Genomic DNA, 13,230 nt, shown 5'->3' on the forward strand with positions numbered 1-13,230 from the left:
GTACATCCTGAACAGGATATCTGTTAGTCAATCACAGAGCAAACACACACACTGATTCAATTAAATGCTAGCAAATGCTTCAAAACAAATGGTAAATATGTGACATTGGATTGGATTTTGTGAAAAAGCCTGAATACCTGGAGTAAACCCCCTCATGTACAGAGAGAATCTCCATACAAAAAAGCTTGAAATGGAACTGAGTGGACAAGTTGTGAGACAAGAGTGCCGACTACTACAGCATCATGTGGCCTGGCATTAAATTACCTTAAAAAAGAACTGAAATGTATTTTTCTTTCCACTCTCTCTCTCTGTCTCCCTCTCGCCCTCTCTCTCTTTCCCTCTCAGGCTCATGAGTCTCTGATAAGTGGTCACTTCCCAGCGTCAGAGGAGACTTTGCAGCACTTGGCTGCTTTACGTCTTCAGTATCTCCATGTTGACGGGGCAGGCCGGGCCGGGTGGAGCCTGGGAACCGTTTACCCGATCGGACGTCTTCGCAACCGCATCCTCCACTCCACCAAGCCGGGCGTGGGGGCCGCAGGAGGAGCTGGAGGAGCTGGAGGAGGAGGAGGAGCAGGAGACGGGAAAGGCACCGCGGGAGGACAGGGTGGCATCGGGACCGGGGTAGAGAAACGAAAGACTCCCAGCTTCCTGGATGGCACGCTCAGGAGGAGCTTCAAAACGGGTTCACTGAAGAAGCAGAAGGTCAGTAGTGTGAGAAAAACTGCTGAAATTGCAGTGCTGTAAGAGGCCACAGAAGTTCTAATAAACTAGGAACAAAATATATATAATGTGTAGTTTGATTGTTGATTTGTGTGTGATGGGTCCAACAGTGGCAGCCCCAGTGGTAGTGGCAGTATTTAGCAGGACAAAGACAAAAGAGGATTATCTGTACAAGAAGTAAACATCCAAGTCAACATATTGCTTTAAATAAAATCTAATGTTTGAAAAAGCCCAAAATAATAAAAAAACAAGAACTCCAAAGTAACTCATGTCTGACTGATGTTCAGCTCCATCGTCATAAAGTCCTACAAAGAAATGATAGAAACAATCCTATTTATTGTCTGGAAAGTTAGTAAATGCCTCATAGTGCAGGAAGAGTTAACATTTAGTTTTTGTACAAGAAGAAATCACAAGGGAATATTAAATAAAAATGTCCTAAAAATAGACTTGACTATTATGTAGCTTAAATCAAGCAACAACAAAAAAATGTAAACCTGTCAGAAAAATGTTAAAAGATTAAAGTGTTTCTTTCTCTTCACGGGACTTTAAGCAGAGTCCAGAGCCATTGAACGCCAAACAATGTGAAGTTCTTTCATCAGTCTTTAGTTCACTATAGTTTTGCATTTCCACCGGATCTCAAAGTAAAAATCTAGTTCATATACTTCCAATTAGTTTACCAGCACCTCTCCAGTCATAAAAATATAAATAATAACTGCCATATTTTATCCCAAAACTTAGATGTAATGGTTATGTAACTTTGTTTGACCATTTAGATAAGTTATTACATGTTCTTTGTCACAGTTGTTGTATTTTGACTACACTTTCAAAATTTACTCAGTGAATCTTTTCCGTATTTGTTTGGACACATTTGATCATTTATTGATATATTATTTATATGATAGAGACATTTCTTCTTAATTTCGGGTACTGAAGTAATCAGTAGGTAGAAAAATGTATCATTTTTTTGTTTTTTGGATACTTGTGTACTGTAATAGTACCAATAACCTTACTAACAGACTAATATTCACATTCACAGACATCAGACATAAATTCAAGCTTCAATTCACATTTTGTCTGTTTGAGAAATTTTTTCTGCTTGATCAAGTGAGTTGAAGCTAGTTTTGATGTTGGTGGGTCGTTCAGCCTTCAGTGATTAAACCTGAAGCAGTTGGATTCAATGACTCCACCTGTAGTTCCTGTTCATCACCAGGCGGGGGCACAATCTGAGCCTTGCGTTGCAACAGTGATTTACATGAACCTCTGCATCCTTTAAAGTTCAGTCAAATCACCTTTCTGCTTCACAGATAGAGCTCCCAGCAAAACGGATTTCTGTCCACCTGAGTGACAGACGGATTGTTTGTTTGTTGTTTCAGGTGGAGGAGGAGCAGATGCTGGAGATGTGGGTGAAGGAGGAGACTTCGGCCACACGGACCAGCGTACTGGAGAAGTGGACTCGCCTGCAGGGCATGCCGCAGCACCAGGCCATGCTTAAATATATGAGCATCATTAAGGAGTGGCCGGGATATGGATCTACTCTGTTTGATGTGGAGGTGGGAAAGCATAAGAAGAGAGGGTGATGGAGTTCAGGGATATAACTCGATTAGCTGACATATCACCCTTTTATTTCCACCATCTTCCTCCTGCAGTGCAAAGAGGGAGGCTTCCCCCATGATCTGTGGCTGAGCGTGAGCGCCGATAATGTGTCCGTGTACAAGCGCGGTGAACCCAAACCACTGGAGACCTTCCAGTATGAACACATCACCTTCTTTGGGGCTTCGCAGCCCTGCACCTACAAGATCATCGTGGACGAGAGAGAGATGTTCTTTGAGACTCCTCAGGTAAGTTTCATCAAATGTCACTTCCAGCCCCGAGGGCACGTAGTTTTTTTTTAAGTTTCCTGTAAACATCTGCATGTGAGGTAACAAGCTGCCGGCGTCTTAGAATATGATATGATGACGTCCACTGGAGATACAATAAGATCTTCATAGTCGTCATATTCATGAACACTTTTCAGAAATTACTCTCCAATCTTCAGATGCAGTTTGTTAAAGATGTTGAACATCTTCTCATCTTTACATCTGAATTGTTCCTTTTATTTCTTACCTGCTGCCTGTTAATCTAAATTAGTTTCTTTCAATTAGCTTCTCAAATTAGTTTTGATTCATTTACATTTACTTTTCCAGCCTTTTGTTGCCCCTGTATCAACTTGTTTCAGACGTTACAAAAGTTCTCACATTTTACTGAAATTGTGAAACACGATCATGTGATTTATGTTCTGTTGGGAATCGTTTGATTTGTCCTTCATTCTGTTTGTATCTACATCTAACACAGCGTCTTGCTTGTTGCTGTTTCCCGGTTCAGGTTGGAGAGATCACCAAGATCATGAGGGCTTACATTAACATGATGGTGAAGAAGCGTTGCAGCATCATGTCTGTGACCAGCGTTGCGAGTTCCTGGGGGAGGTGATCGCCACCAGCCAGCCAGAGCCTTCCGGTCATCCATCCAGCTCCATCAGACGCCTTGCACCCGCGCCTCCACCCTGCATTGGTTGGTTTGATGTGGGGAGTCCAACCAATCAGCTGAATCCTCAGAGTTGGATCAAGAACGGTGGATGAGCATCGTTAGAGCGAGAGAAAAAAAAAAGTGGACACTGAAGCCAATCGCACACTCCTCTGGCCGGGGGTCCACTTGGGATGAGGGGATGGAAGGGATCTATTTAGCATGACATTTAAGTGAACAGCCTTTGGTTTTGGGGCTGACCCATCAAATGCATAACCACCAGCCGTAGTCCTGCATGTAGATGTTCAAGCACACTCCAAACCTCTCTTGGTTCCTTTCTCCTCCTCTGACAAACTCAGTTTAGTAATAACAAGCACAACTCAGCCGCCCCGCCCCGCTCAGTCCCCCGGTGGCTCCACCACACCACCACCACCACCACCACCTCCTCCCTCAGTGCACTGCCAAACAGAAGAAAGCCACACTTTTTCAGTTGAACTTCTCTCACTCTTCCTCCAGTCTCTCTCTCTTTCTCTTCCTGTATCCTCACTCTTGTTGCATCTCTGTTTGCTGTTGGTATTAAGTTACGATGCTTAACTCTTGGTCTTGCTTGCTTTCTCTCTGTCTTTTATCTGTGACTTCCACTGTATTATCGTCTTGAGAAAAAGGACTCGATGGTGATTCCTCCTCCATGTAGAGTTCACCCGCTCACTCGTCGCTGCCACCATGTGGCCACAAGAACAAACAACATGGGCCAGATTAAATGCTTGAGATATTTCAGAGTATCATAGAGATATAAGAAGGATGATTTTCTACTTTGTTGGCTATCTGGTTGGGTTTGGTTTGACATGGAGAGTCTATGCATGGCTGACGGCCTCACTTGGCTTGACAAGAACAATGGTATTATCCAAAATAGTATCTGATAAAAAAAACATTTCCCTATTTAGGTCTACATGTAACACCCTCTGCATAAATCTGTATATTCACATACATGTACACATATACGGAAATAAACATGTAATGTTTTGTACTGAATATCGCACATTATAGTAGGAATTATTGACAATTTTGGTGTACACTGCACTGTACAGTATATAAATGCAATGTGACGCCTGTTGTGTAAAATACATGCAAGTGAATGGAGTTAAAAATGACCACTGTATGTCTGATCATGCCAATACTGTACATCATTCACTGGCCGTGCCGTTAATGTGACTCACGGAAAGCGTAAGAATTAGTCAGAACAGAGAGCATATTAAGAGTGGCTGCTATGGTGGTCATGTTTTCACAGCGTTTGGATGAATTCGTCATTGTTGTCATCAGCTGGACAGCATTAACTGGAGCCATACAATGCCGTACATCCCCTGTCCGGTCGGGCTCTTTCTCATTTTTTACTTTGTACCGGGGAGATCCGGAGACGTATGCAAACATGCATACAAACTCCAGTTTTTCTGTGTTTCCAGTCTGTTTTTGAACATGTGAATTTTATTATTGATAGAACTAATATTACTGTATGACCCCCCTCCCCACTATCTTAACCACCCTAAAGTGCTGTGTCTGGATTGCTGCTGTATGTGTGTGTGTGAGTGTATCAATAGTGTAATGTTGGAAATGGGAAATGAGAAAAGAGAAGTGATTCTACTGAGTGTACTCCAGGGAAAAGAGATGTATTTACATGACTAACCTTTTGCAGAGAATGGTGTTGTAATTGTAAGGTAAAGGAAAAAGCATGGAAATTTAATGGAGGGTTGGTAGTGATTTATTTATTATTGTACTGTATGTGTTACAAGGTCAGTTTGGGAAGATTGAACACTCACAGGATTATTTTAGTCTCGGTGTAAGAGGAGCAGATAAGACACTGTGACGACATGGGCACTTGGTTCGCTGGAAGCCATCACTGCTTTGTGTGCAATTGTGTGTTTTTGGACTGAAAGTGAAGTGACTGTTTTGTCTTCGTCACCTGACACAGAGGACTGCTGCTGGATGGCAGCATCCATCAAGTGCAACACCTCCAAAGGACAAAAACCCAGCAAAAAAAAAGTGTTTCCCACCATCAAAAGATCCTTTGTGAATACTTTTTAACCCAGAAAATGTGTAAGTCCACTGTCAAAACATGGCACATTTAATCATCTGATCGGGTTAAGCTCAAGTTTCAAAACTTGTTTCTTTAGCAATAAACAAGTCAGCATTTGCCCCAAAGACAGTTTGGCTTTTCACAGCAGATATTTAAGTGACGATTTTAAGATCAAATATTCTGTTGTTTATCAGGAACGCTGCATAGTGCACAGGGCTGGAGCAATGACTTAAGAAACTGATTGTCACTGAGAAACATTCTCAGATTTTCATAAGAAAACAAAATGTTTACTTTTATCTGGCAGCAATATCAGCAAAATTCATTGTATGGAATTTAACAGTTTTAAGAAACTGTGAAAATCACAGCAATGTCTCATTACAAAGGCAGCAGTAAAGAGCAAAACCTCACTTAAACGTAAAGAAACAGTCATAAAATAATCAACATTGTGCAAAGTAATGGGACTGAACCACAATTGAGTTGCTCTCAGCCCCACATAGTGAATTAACTTTCCAGACATTATATAAGTAACATTGAACCACTGACCCCAATTCTGATATCTCAAGTGCCAGAAGTGGAAAAAAAAAAGCCTAAAATATTCACCAAAATGTGGAATGAACACCAGCTGAGTGAAAGAAAAGAAAAAAAAACAAGGATATGACTTCAGTGTTTTAATTTTATGCTCTAGTCCTTAGTGCAACATACACACAGCCTGCTGGGATCCTGCCCTATAAAGTTAGAATAACCAGAACTCACTCTGAGGTTCCAGTTTGAGCCTTTGGTTTTTATGAGAATAAGTGCAAAACTGGGGGGGGGGGGGAGAGTTTATAAGCCATAAATGTGAGCAACTGGAGCGGTCTGCTTTGGTTTTTCTACTTCTATGGTTCTGTATGTCACTGCTATTACACTGAAAGAGAGAACTTGCCCTGGAATCGGCTGAAATGTGATCAGTATGTTTCCTGGGGGGTGAAATGAAATGAAGATTTTTGAGGCATGTGATCACAAATCTGCCTTCAAGGGCAACTTCATCACAAAGGGTCCTGTTATCAGCCGCAGGCGGCCAGAGTGGGGCCCATTCTTATCTTACTTTATGTTTATTATTATCATCATTACATAGTAAAACTTTGTGCTTGTTGGAAGAAAAAAAAAAGAGAAAGAGAGAGATATGTGTGTTGTTCTTTTTTTTTGTAACTGGCTTTACAAAATTATGCTTTAATAAATTATTGAAAATTGTCCTCTACTTGCTGTGATCTTTGAGCGCCTGTCTTGATTTACGCATGTAAGGCAAAATACTTTCATTTTTAGCACTGGAGTCACTCACAACTGCTTAATTCTTCTTTTTTAATGTAAAAGATGCTGATTAATAGTGATGGCATTACAAAGAAATGTCGACATTTTTGATCCTGATGTGTAGACCCTTTTTCATTGTTTTTCTCTGTTTCAGGAGCTTCTGATTCTCCGATTAATGTTAGAGTCAGAACAACCCATAGGTGGGGAATTAGTCTAATGACTGTAACTGGAAGCTATTTTGAGAATAAAAACCAAAGATTCAATTCAATTCATTAAACCTACTTCACATGTCGACTCTAACTTATTTTTAAATAAGAAAACAAAGAACGTATTCACCTAAAATTATGTATAGAGACTTCCCCAGTACCTTATTTGAATGAAGTATCTGGAAAACATCCGCACTTCTTCCGCCTCCCTCTCTTTTGTCTCTCTGTGCGTAAAGTACGTGCGTCAGGACTTCGCCTGTTACGCCTTTAGTTCCTTCTGCGCTTTTTTCGGTCTCGAGTTTCACCGACGACCGGGGCAGGCGAAACAGTTCCTCCTTCTTCTGCTGTCGCTGAACTTTCTCTGATTCTTTCAGGCATAAATATCTTTTTAAATTAAACGCAGTCTCGGTGGCTGGACGATGGATTTGCGGACTTTCCTCCCGGCTCTCCTTCTTGTCTTCGGTTTGGCCGCAGTTTTGGCGCAAACTACCGCACCTGGTATAGGTAGGAATGGGAAATCAGAGGCTCTGGGGACTTGAGAATTCATGTTATTTTGTTTATTTTTTCACAAATAACAACGGGTTGATTTTTAACGTGTTACTGTTTAGATTTAGATTGAAAAAAAAAACTATCTAAAGTGAATTTTGTTTAATGTTTGGTTTCAAATATTTAAAGGTTAATTTCCCTTTACGAAGGTTTTACGCAATGGATTGTTTTAAAAGTACTCTTTCTGAAGGAAAGATTAATGAAAATGTCCTATTGTATTTTGGTTATTGATATGCTTATGTTGTGTTACACCCTCTCAGCAGTCTCCTTTAAACTCCCTTCCCTCGTGGCCCCTTTTTATTGTTTGAGAATAAAAACACCAGAAGGACCAGCTACGTTAATGGACCACACCAGACTGTGACTTTGTTTGCAGTTCCATTTTTACAGAAGCATGGCCACAGTGACTCCAACTCAGCTGTTGTCCTGCTGATGATAATGTGACTGGCTCAGCCTGTGTTTACTGTGCTCTGTCTCCATGGGAAAGGCCTCAGGAGGATTAGCAATAGTTAGAAAAACCACAGTGAGCACAAGTCTACAGGCCTCAACTAATCTTCCCCCTCATTGTGTTTTCAGCTAATCTCCCCATTTTTAAAGCCCCTTGTTCAGGTACTTGGGGGAGAAAGTGTTTGCAGCTCCCAGGGAATCAGGTTTTCTCCTTCATTTCCTGCTCAGTGAGTTGTTTTAACGGAACTTGGTGACCCTTTTTCTTTTCCCTGCAGCGTGCGAGGCGAAAAATGCCACAAACTGTGAGGATTGTCTGTCAAATGTGACGGTAAGTCCTGAGAAAAAACCTTTGTTTGCATCCGTGCTTTACTGATTTAATTCTGAGTTTACAGTGTCGATGTGGAGGCTCCAAGTTGCCCCTCCTTGTTACCACTCCTGTTAGACTGGTTTGGGGAGTAACTGAGCCGCCAACCATACCTGCACTCCTTCTCCATTTTCTACTTTTTTTTGTTTATCTTTCTGTTCAGCCTGGGATTGTTCTTCATGCTTCCAGATTTGTTGAGTTTGTTTATGTGTTGCTGTTTTGGTGTGTTCACAGTGCTTGTGGTGTATCACGACTAAGTCCTGCTTAACATACCCGGTGAGGACCATCCTTCCACCTCATGCACTCTGCCCCCTGAATGATGCGCGGTGGGGCCTCTGCTGGAGTAAGACACACACACACACACACACACACACACACACACACACACACACACACACACACACACACACACACACACACACACACACACACACACACACACACACACACACACACACACACACACACACACACACACAGCAAGCCATTGCCTTCGTTGTATTTTATCAATCTTATCTGTAATGCAGTGGCAAAGAGCCAGATGGGCAAATAATATCCACCCAATTCACGCGTGTTTTGTTCCAAGAAGCTAAAAATATGCTTGATGTTTAACGATGATGTGTGACATTGGTAAATTAAGTAGTGTGACTGCATGCAGTGTTGTATGGTGTAGCGAAGCAGACAAAATAAGTGTCTCGGGCCAGAGGAAGACACAAAAGCATGCACACTAACCAGGTGCTGCCAGTCCTGCTGATAATCCATTACTAATGACTCTGTCCTCCACTGATCACCCAGCAGCTATACTGAGGGTGCTAAAGTAACCACATGTAATCTAATATATTTTTTTTGCTTTTTAAATTACTGCTAACAAATATTAGTTTGACATTCCACATATCACACAAAATGAACTTTGAGTATTGTTTTTTTTTTTTTAACTTTGAAAATCTTGAATGATCAGATGAGACAGTCGTGACTCTGAAAAAATATTCTGTAAACCAAACACGGCTTTCCTGTAGTGGTAAATATTTGTTTATGGCCCAGCTGAAGCAATGAGACTGTTGTCTGGTACTTTGTGACCAGAGAGGATTTCTTTCGGCAGGATGTTTGCTGTGATGATGCGCGGGGTGCAAAGTAATTCTCCCACTTTCACGCAAAATAACCTTGGAGTATCTTTCTTTCATCGGCTTATCAAAACATTTATTATTCCTATTTATTATTCCATTGTCATACAGTGGGGCCTCCAGATTTCAAAAACGGATTTGAACACGTCAAAAAACTAACAAAGAACAACCAAAAACACATTCAGTACTATGACGGGACGACAGGATATTATCACTCCTGCTGGACTGGAACAAGGATGAAGTTGCAGTTTTTGTAATTATTTTTTTATTCAGAGTATGTCTGTGTGCCTTCGATCTTAATGTAGAGATGGATTCTCTGTTTCGTGTAAGAATGGATGGGCTTTTGTAATTATTGTACAATATTGTTGATTGGACATAGTCCATTGTAAAAATAAAAAATGGCACTAATGTCAAGTTTGTTTGGATTTGTGTTAAATATCACTAAATCACAAAACGGCTATTTGAGAGGGATTGACAAATCAACCAATCATATAGACAAATCTATCAACAAAACACACAAACAGTACACATGCTTTTGAGCTGATTTACTTTTAATTGTGTAAAATCTTGAAATTGACTTTCACTTCGATGTTTCTAGACGACATAGTTCTTCCAACTATAACCGATCTGAATATCACTTAAGGTCATTGTCATCAGACATACCTTTCCTAAGTTGGCAAAATAAGACCATAATCTTATGAACATTAACACATCATCTGTTTATGTGTGTGAACCAACAACATTAATGCTGACACATGGGGATCTGTGGCAGAAGCAAATGTTTAAAGACAACAAATAGCTTTAAGTGCGAAATAGAGTGAACTCAACCTCTTTTACAACTGGAACATAGTAACAGAGATCCTACCAATTCCATTGCCAACAATCAGAGTGTCAAAACTGTAACAACAGATGCAAATCCAGAATTGGTCAGGTTACATCTACAACATTGCACGACGACCACGGGTGCTGCTCTATAGTTTTCACCATATCACTGCATTTCCAGTCATGTGATTGAGAGACAGTAAAATAGCTGCTAAACAAAGAGGTGGAACATGTTTTCCTTTTTCCATCTTGAGTGTAGATCTGTGACGACTTGCGTCCTGCATAACTTCATCATTGTGTTTTTGCATCTCTGCAGTGAACTTCCAGACGCTGATAATCACCTTGGCCGTGCTCGGTGCCGTTCTCATCATTGCCATCATGGTGTGTCTATTCTGCTGCTGCAAGTGTGAGAACTTTGGGTGAGTGTGCAGTCGTTGGCTGGCTGAGAAAAATGTGTTTGTTCTCCTGAACTTTTCAGGTTTTGTTAAGTCATTTGTGCCCGAGGGGTTCGGGACACATTCCAGTAATGCATGAAGGCCTTTCAAAGGCTTTTAAGAGGTGCAATTATCTTTTCCTGTCACGGCTTTTTATTGAGAGGGGAAAAAAGCATTCACAGTTTAAAGAAAAGAAGAAGAAAAAAATATGGCAACACCAACAAAAATGGTTTTAATTATGCCAGATGTGGATTGTGTTTGACAGTAAATTATTGTAAAAATCACTTACGCTAAAGGCAGTACAAATTCCCTGTGAATCACATGTCCTAGTGTATCATGTATGGTGGTTAATGTCGTTCTTAACCCTTTTCTAATATTATCATGATCCCATCTCGGTCTCATTCACTCCTGTTTCCACATCACCTGCTTTCTGTTTATTGTGCGAGCCTTGGTGTGGTTACCCTCAGGTGTCTGCATGACAAAAGCACACCTTGCCTACGTACTGTGTGCTTGTGACCTGAATAAATCAGAACGTAATGCTGGTCTTGTGTCTGTGTGTCAGATCTCAAAGGTTTGAGGCCAAAATGCAGAGACAGGCCCAGAAGACGCAAACCAAGCAGGAAGAAAGGTGAGGACATGTTCACCTCTGATGCTGCTTCTTGGTCTATAATTCTACTTATAATGAGACTTTTGTCCATTTCTATTACCTGACATGCGTCACAATTTCGATTCAAACCACAGGCCCTCTTGCAGTGAGGCAAGTGTGCTAACCACTGCACCAATTTAGGGCTTTATAAATGTCCTAAAGTAAATATTTCTGTTCCCCGTTTTGAGGCCGTCTCTATATAGTCTTCATTTTTGTATTTCTTTGTTTCGCTGTGCGAACCGGCTGCCTCTGTTGCAATGCCGGCCGCGATCGGTACTGTTCCTCTTGATTGCACAACACAAATGAGGGAGAAATGCACACGTCACACTGTTATTGGCTCAAACTGGTTTCTGGCCACTTGACTACTTGAAATGAGATTTATTATTAGTCACTGTGGCTCACGTAAAAATGTTTTGTCTCCACAGGAGGACAGAGATGAAGCAGAGACATGATGAAATCAGGCAGAAATACGGTGAGCTTTTCCCCACAAGCCTAAATAGCGACGGTGTACAGCGAGACGTGTTTCTGCTCCTTTAAAAGAAACCCTGCATGTGTACAGAACTTTTGATAGATGTAAATAGTTGATCTTTTCTTCTTTACTGCTGAGAGTGGCAGGGTAAACTTAGGACTTTGCATGTTTCCACGGTCCTGAATTAACCGGTGCTTTCAGGAGATCAGCTTTAGCTTAGGGTGTCTGTCTATAGGGGAAGTCTGCAGTGTCACTAAATGCTCTTCTCAGGGCATTTTGATATTTCTCACCGCGTCCAGCAAATGTTTTTGTTTTTTATATTTTATATATATTCATAGACTTTCGTGCAGCTGGTTATAGTAAAACGACTTGACTATAAAGAGAGAAAGAGATATCCCTTTATTTGTCAAGCCAGTCAAATTTGACCCTCTGCATTTAACCCATCCCGAATAAGCTGTTGGCAACTATTGTGTGGAGCTCGGGAGCATCCAAGGGGCCACAGAGGTCCAGGGATTCAAACCAGTGACATTACACCTAAAAGCTTGCTACTCTCCCCTCTTGGTGGCTTCCCCTATAATATATGCTAGTTAGAATAGATTAGATTATACGACTTTGCAAGATTCATAAGGGCGCTAACTACCTTAAGAAGCTTGTTTAATTGTAATTTACTGGTTTCAGGAGATTGTTTGTTACTATCAAGAGGTTTAAAGGATGGCTAGTAGATATTTTGTTGTGATTTTGTTTGTGTTTGACTGATGATTTCACTGTTTTGTAGGTCTGAGTGGCCAAAATCCGTACTCCAGATTTGCATGAGAGAGACCCGTGATTTCCACTTTCAACCCTCGAAATCAGCAATGTACATCCATGCACAACTACTGGTTGTTATATAGGTGAATAGTTTGTGTAAATTATGAAGAACTTTTGGAATAGTGAAATAGTTTCGTTGAGTCAGCATCAGTGTGTCATTCAGCCTTTTGAACAGGTCCATTTCATTAATGTAATCTGGGATGCTGTATCATAAAGCCAGAAATGACATTTTGCTTTAGTCTTCTTTAACACTGCCATTTTTCCATCTTAAATTGTTGACGGCATTGTTCAACGTGTACTATATATCAACGTATGCCTGTAGGTTTTTTGTATGGCCTGGAATTAGGCCAGATTGTTGAACAAATCTCTCCTTGAAGAAAACATATATTGGAGCTGAATTTTCAGTTTCTTTTGCTCTTCTGAGTTGCTGCTGCTTTTAGAGATATATTTAGAGATAACCCAAAAAGCTTGTTCTGGATAGCCTCATTCGTTGTTTGGATTGCAATTATTGTTATGGCTGGATTTTAAAATGATATAGAGAATATATCCATATGCTGAGGTCATAGTGAATAACTGAAGAAGTTATGAAGAAATCTAAACTTGAGTGGAATATTTTGATGCTTTATTTAATTCAGATGTCTTCAGCTGTTTGTACATATTATGTAAAGACATTAACAGAAAATAAACAAGTGATTTTGTCTCTCTTCTTTGTTCATCACTGGGCTTTTATTTGACCCAAATTCTGCTCCAAGTGTAGCTTCTGAGTTGGTTTTACTCCTATTGTGAGTAACATA

The 13,230-nt window shown here is 40.7% G+C and overlaps 2 protein-coding genes across 2 annotated transcripts in view; both read left to right on the top strand.

The window, feature by feature from the left end:
• Positions 1 to 3,186, top strand: part of myo10l1 (myosin X, like 1) — a gene marked incomplete at its 3' end in the record, with an annotated part of 47,034 nt that extends 43,848 nt beyond the window's left edge. The window contains exons 40-43 of the mRNA XM_080480142.1: positions 346 to 702; positions 2,094 to 2,270; positions 2,367 to 2,558; positions 3,082 to 3,186. Coding sequence (XP_080336268.1) covers positions 346 to 702; positions 2,094 to 2,270; positions 2,367 to 2,558; positions 3,082 to 3,186 — 831 coding nt within the window. The remainder of the gene's footprint in view (positions 1 to 345; positions 703 to 2,093; positions 2,271 to 2,366; positions 2,559 to 3,081) is intronic.
• A 3,815-nt stretch (positions 3,187 to 7,001) lies between these two features.
• pttg1ipa (PTTG1 interacting protein a) lies at positions 7,002 to 13,142 on the top strand. The gene is made up of 7 exons (XM_080480231.1): positions 7,002 to 7,287; positions 8,049 to 8,101; positions 8,372 to 8,480; positions 10,397 to 10,499; positions 11,077 to 11,142; positions 11,586 to 11,632; positions 12,405 to 13,142. Exons 1-7 carry the CDS (start codon positions 7,203 to 7,205, stop codon positions 12,440 to 12,442), a joined length of 501 nt encoding a protein of 166 aa, XP_080336357.1. The 5' UTR covers positions 7,002 to 7,202; the 3' UTR covers positions 12,443 to 13,142.
• The last annotated feature ends 88 nt before the right edge of the window (positions 13,143 to 13,230 follow it).

This window comes from Lipophrys pholis, assembly GCF_963383615.2.
Source record: "Lipophrys pholis genome assembly, chromosome: 14".
NCBI classification, from domain to species: domain Eukaryota; kingdom Metazoa; phylum Chordata; class Actinopteri; order Blenniiformes; family Blenniidae; genus Lipophrys; species Lipophrys pholis.